Consider the following 6,393-nt stretch of genomic DNA (forward strand, 5'->3'; position numbering starts at 1 on the left):
AAAGAAAAAAAAAGAAAAAAGAAAACCAAAATATTTGAAAAAAAAATGAAATACAAAAAACAAAATCGAGCGGGAGGACTAGAGCAATATTTTTGTCGATAATCTTGTTTGAGTTGTAGTTTTCCCATACGAGTTCCGTTTTTCGCGTATGATATGTCATTGGAAAGCTTGTGAAGTGGGGAGAAAGTTATATAAATCAGTTTTTGTGAGGTTTTAATTGACATTGATTATTCAGTTTTGGGTTTTTGAGTTTGGATCGATTTTGTGCTTGTCATATTCGTTTGACACGTTTTAAAGGGAGTTGAGTATTGTGGTGATTTGGTGGTTGTTGAGATCATTCAGCTTGTGTTTGTTGTCGACTTGCTTAGTTCCGGAATTTGTGTTTTGTGTATGTTTGGTCATTTGTCCGTGAATGAATGAGCTTGGTTCTTTGCATTGCATGATTGACACTATCTTGAGCTTTCTTTGATTGAGTCGTGTTTAAAGTTTCTTGTACACTTTAAACGCGTACGACACTCAGGTTTCACCTTTACGACTCCATCAAGGCACACTTTAAGAGCTTGGAAACTCTATCCATTTTTCGAGAGGTGACATGGGTACGAAAAGATCGGGACTTGCAATTCCACATATTCCAATCGGACCAGTCTCGAGAGCTCGAGCGAAAGCGTGCATTTAAAAAATTGCAAGGCATGATAAAGAAATTAGAGAATTGGAGCCCAACGGACGGACTATGTTACAACATGTGAGGACTTCATGGAAAGCCTAGGGTGAGTGCCGTGGTTGTAAAGGTTACATTGGAGCTTGCAACGCCTCAACCGGAAAACTAACGGAAAAGTTGTGCAAACCTAGGAGTTTGCTAAAATAGAGGGTTTAATAGGTAATTATATAAACCTAGGTTGCACATGCTCAAGTGGGGGGGACCATCTATTGGGACCACTTATACATATACATATATAATAAGCTCTCTCACATGCAAGAGGGGACCATTAGCTAGGTGTCAATCAATGAGAGGTTACTTAGTTATACTAAACCTATCCCACATTGGAAAATCACTCCACTTGCCCCTTCCCCCACTCCTATAAATAGGACTCTTAAGGTGCTTTGTAAAACACACCAAACAAGAATATTTTTGTGAATATTTGATCATTATTGATCATTTACTTTTTATGGAAAGTTATGCTTGATAGCAATACTTTCTCTTTTAGTCTAATATTTCATGGAATGCAATTCCATTGCATGCTCCATGGGGTTTAGTTTAAAAATTCGGATTTGAGTATAAAGCCTCAAGTTCGTGGCATTTGGGGAAGATGGAAGAGCTCTCCAAAGTGTCGACCGAGGTGGTGCCTTCGTAGAGGATGGTTCGATGCTAGAAGGGTATCGGGTCGTTCTTACGTTAGTACTTACTTAGGTTTGCTTCTCTTTCGATTATCCTTTTTTCTCGCTTTATTCGTTTCCGCTTAGTTAATTTGTTCTTTTCTTTCTTACTTAGTTCCGCTTAGTTAGTTTATTCTGTGTCTTGTGTAGTTGATCAATTTCGGTCCATGACAAGAGGTATACACGAGTGTGCGAGTGGGGGGGAATTGTGAGAACTAACTTTCAATATACAAATATTAGTTTGTTTTGGTGCAGGTATGGCTTCGTTGGATGATATCTTGGCTGCGATAAATAAGCAAAGCAAAGATATGCGAGATATTAAAGTCGAGTTAGGTGGAAAGATAGATAGCATGACATCTCGTGTGGATCAGCAAAGTCGAGAGATACATGACCTACGGAGTCAAGTTGATCATGTTCGAGATGACATAGATGATGTTGTGGATGCTCGGATGAAGGCTTATGCGGAGGCCTTGTTAAGGAAGGTTGATCAAAACATGGAAAAGAAACTCGATGAGGTTTTCGATAAGGTTGCTACTCTTGAAGAAAGGGGAAGTCATAATGATGCTAAACGTGAAGAAATCCACCTTGGCAAACAACCTATGGGCTCAACAAGTGTTTTCCCAAATCGATCTATCCAAGTTGATGATTTTGGCGAAAGGCGTCATACTAGTCCAAGGCCTACATCTATCCAAGGCCGAGGAGGAAGACGGGATACTACCAAAGAGTTACTTGATGAATTTGACTTGGAAGAAGATATCCATAACCGAAGGAGCCGAGTTCGAGTTAATGAGGTTGATGATAACATGCAGTCCATCAAGTTCTCCATACCACCTTTCTTAGGATCGGCTGAACCTAATGAGTTTCTTGAGTGGAAAAGCAAAGTGGAGATGATGTTTGCATGTCATAATTACTCGGAGCGCAAGAAAACTCAGCTTGCTGTTGTGGAGTTTAAGGAGTATGCTCTTGTTTGGTGGGAGAAGATACAAGCTGATATTGCAAGGTCCGGAATGCCTCCGATTGAGACATGGGCAGCCCTTACTCGAGCTATGCATGCACGTTTTGTGCCCCCGCATTATCGGATGGATCTTCTTAAGAAAATTCAGTTTTTAGTCCAAGGTAGCAAGACGGTTGAGCAGTACTACAAGGAAAAGGAGATGCTTATGATGCGGGCTCAGCTTGTGGAAGATGATGGAGTCACCATGTATCGGTTTCTCAAAGGGCTGAGGCGTGATATTATGATTCAAGTGGATATGTATCCTTACAATTCTACTTTGGAACTTGTCCAACTTGCTACCAAGATTGAATCGCATGGAAAGGTAGGAGTAAGTGTGAGCTTTGGAAAGACGTCACCAAATTTCAACAAGTTTGGGGGTAATACGGGACCAACAAAATCTTGGCCCAAAGGAGATGATAAGCACACGACCAAGAATGAGCCGCTTAAGGTTGTTAAGCGTGATGAACCAAGGAAAGTCAGCAAGGATGGTTCACCAAACAAAGCAAAGGATGCCACATGCTTTAAGTGTCAAAGGACAGGTCATTATGCCAATACATGCTCTAATGTGCGAACTGTTGTGCTTTGTGACAATGGGGACTATGTACTTTTGTCGGATGATGAGGGTGAAGATTGGGAACATGAAGTTGAGGCGAGTGTGGATGAAGCAATCCAAGAGACGGAAGAGCACGTTGAAGAGGATTCATCCGGGGAGTCTCTAGTGGTTTTGCGAATGCTTGGAGCAGTTCCCAAGGAGTCGGAAAATTTTGTTGATCGGGTTAAGGAGCAACGGGAGAATTTGTTCCATTGTCGGTGCAAGATTGGTGGGAAGCGAGCGTCGATAATCATTGATAACGGAAGTTGCACCAATGTCGTAAGTTGGTATGTGGTAGACAAGCTTGGACTCCAAACTATCAAGCATCCAACTCCATACCATCTTCAATGGATGAACTCTAGTGGAGATATGAAGATCACTAGGCAAGCCAAAGTTCCAATTTCAATCGGCTCCTACAAAGACGATGTCCTTTGTGATGTTACTCCGATGACCGCATGCCATGTGCTTCTTGGCCGACCATGGCAATCCGATAAAGGAATTATCTATGATGGCAAGACTAACAAAGTTAGATTTTATGACAAGGGCTACAAGGTAATGATTCATTCTTTACCATTGAAGAAGGTTCGAAAAGATCAAGAAAGTTTGCGAAAGAAGATGCAAGAGGCTGAAAGCCTTAAAAGAGCTAAGGAAAAGAAGTATCCACAGAGGAAACGAGAGAGTCTACTGCTAAGGGTTCCAACATCCTTCTTTCACTTACCGACTTTCAGAGAGAAGTTAGTGACCTAGATCATCAAAAGGAGGGTTGTTTTATGTTGTTATGCAAAGATTTATTTCATTCTGATAAAGATAATCTACTCACTAATTTTTCCATTCCCTTTGCTAGGATGCATACCCGGAGGAACTACCACAAGGACTACCGCCCATTCGCAGGATAGAGCATCAAATTGACTTCGTACCTAGTGCTTCGATCCCAAATCGTCCTACATATCGGTGCAACCCAGATGAGAATAAGGAGATTCAAAAACAAGTCCAAGAACTTCTTGAGAAGGGATGGGTTCGGGAGAGCTTATCACCATGTGCTGTTCCTGTTATCATTTACCCCAAGAAGGATGGAACTTGGAGGATGTGTGTGGATTGTAGAGCGGTGAATGCGATTACAATTAAGTATCGACACCCAATCCCGCGCCTTGATGACTTGCTTGATGAGATCAATGGAGCGAGAATCTTCTCCAAGATTGACCTTCGGAGTGGATACCACCAGATTCGTATGCAACACGGCGATGAATGGAAGACGGCATTTAAAACAAAGCTAGGTTTGTACGATTGGTTGGTAATGCCATTCGGTCTAACTAATGCTCCTAGTACCTTCATGCGGTTAATGAATCATGTTCTACGTGCTTTCATTGGTAAATTTGTTGTAGTATACTTTGATGATATTCTTGTCTACAGTAAAAGTGAAAAGGAACATGTGGAGCATGTGCGACTCGTCTTTCAACGGTTAAGGGAAGAAAAACTCTATGCTAATTTTAAAAAGTGCATATTCCACATTAATGAAGTTGTTTTTCTTGGGTTTGTAGTTAGCGAGGATGGCTTGAAGGTTGATAAAACGAAAGTAAAGGCAATTAAAGAATGGACACCTCCAATGAATGTGGGAGAAACTAGGAGGTTTTTGGGAATGTGTGGATTTTTTCGGAGGTTCGTGCCTGGTTTTAGCTTGATCGCTGCTCCTCTCACGTCCTTGCTCAAGAAGGGAGTCCCATTTAAATGGGAGCAAGCACACCAAGAAGCGTTTGAGACATTGAAGGCAAAGCTTACTCAAGCACCAGTACTTGCGCTACCAAATTTTGAGAAGACCTTTGAGCTTGAGTGTGACGCTTTGGGCAAAGGCATGGGTGCAGTTTTGCTTCAAGAAGGTCGACCCATAGCCTATCATAATGACAAATTTAGAGGGGCTGCCTTGAATTACTCTACATATGACAAGGAGTTGTATGCGGTGGTACGGGCTTTAAAGACATGGCAACATTATTTGATGCCACGAGAGTTTGTGATACACACCGATCATGAGACCTTGAAGCACTTGAGGGGGCAACAACAGCTGAATCGAAGGCACGCACGATGAGGATGTTAAAGGAATTATACCACACTGATGAGGATTTCAAAGATGTGTATGTTTTGTGTGAGTTTCATGGGCATGATAAGCATTGCAGACATGAGGGATTTTTGTATTATGATAATCGACTTTGTATCCCAAAATGCTCCATTCGGGAGTTACTAATACAAGAAGTTCACGGTGGTGACATGATGGGCCACTTTGGGAAGAATGCTACAATGGAAGCTCTTGGAGAGAAATTTTATTGGCCTGGAATGCGCAAGCAAGTTGCAGATTATATTTCGCGATGCGTGACGTGCCTTAAGGCCAAGTCAACACTTAAGCCACATGGACTCTACATGCCTCTTCCACCCCCTGAGGGACCTTGGATTGATATTAGTATGGATTTTGTGTTGGGTTTACCTAGAACTGCACGTGCTAAAGATTCTATTTTCGTTGTGGTTGACAGGTTTTCCAAGATGGCGCATTTCATTCCTTGTGCAAAGACAAATGATGCCCATCACGTCGCCAAACTATTTTTCAAGGAGATAGTACGCCTTCATGGAGTGCCAAGGTCTATTGTCTCAGATCGCGATGCAAAGTTCGTGAGTTACTTTTGGAAATCGTTGTGGCACGAAATTGGTAGTAAGCTTCTTTTCTCCACATCCTATCACCCCCAAACTGACGGACAAACGGAGGCGGTAAACCGGGTGTTGGGTAATCTCCTTAGAGTTATTGTGAATTCACATAGTAAAAGTTGGGATGAATGTCTTCCTTACATTGAATTTGCATACAATAGACATATCCACACAGCCACACACATGTCACCATTTGAAGTAGTTTATGGAATGAACCCACTAACGCCTACTGATCTTTTACCATTGCCTAGCAATGAGTTCTTAAATGTTAATGGTAAGGAACGAGCAAGACGCATAAAGGAACTTCATAAGGATGTCAAAGCAAGTCTAGAAAAATTTGCGGAGGTATATGCTAAGTATGCTAACCGCGGACGTAAAGCTGTAATATTGCGTCCCGGCGATTGGGTTTGGGTTCACATGAGGAAGGAAAGGTTTCTGGCAAGGCGACGTACAAAGCTATCACCCCGAGGAGATGGGTCATTTCGAGTGCTTGAAAGGATTAATGATAATGCATACCGTTTGGAACTTCCGGATGAATATGGTATTAATCCTACTTTTAATATTGCAGATTTATCACTCTATGATCGAGCCGATAAGGACGCACAACGGTTGATGGATCAACCTTCTGAAGGGGGAGAGGATGACATGGATACGAAAAGATCGGAACTTGCAATTCCACATATTCCAATCGGACCAATCTCGAGAGCTCGAGCAAAAGCGTGCATTGAAAATTTGCAAGGCCTAA

At 42.0% G+C, this 6,393-nt stretch overlaps 1 protein-coding gene across 1 annotated transcript; it reads left to right on the forward strand.

Moving 5' to 3' along the window:
- Positions 1–1,631: 1,631 nt before the first annotated feature.
- Positions 1,632–5,040, forward strand: LOC127256259 (uncharacterized). The gene is made up of 2 exons (XM_051282162.1): positions 1,632–3,698; positions 3,805–5,040. The coding sequence occupies exons 1-2, from the start codon at positions 1,632–1,634 to the stop codon at positions 5,038–5,040; spliced, it is 3,303 nt and encodes a 1,100-aa protein (XP_051138119.1).
- Positions 5,041–6,393: the final 1,353 nt, after the last annotated feature.

Source organism: Andrographis paniculata, unplaced genomic scaffold (genome assembly GCF_009805555.1).
Source record: "Andrographis paniculata isolate CXL003 unplaced genomic scaffold, ASM980555v1 Contig55END, whole genome shotgun sequence".
Classification (NCBI taxonomy): Eukaryota; Viridiplantae; Streptophyta; class Magnoliopsida; order Lamiales; family Acanthaceae; genus Andrographis; species Andrographis paniculata.

Bases quoted from the DNA above. Each gene is read 5' to 3' on its own strand.
- LOC127256259 (XM_051282162.1), top strand. From the start codon at position 1,632: ATGGCTTCGTTGGATGATATCTTGGCTGCGATAAATAAGCAAAGCAAA. The intron at 3,699-3,804 runs GTGACCTAGATC...TCCCTTTGCTAG, and splicing joins CGACTTTCAGAGAGAAGTTA to GATGCATACCCGGAGGAACT.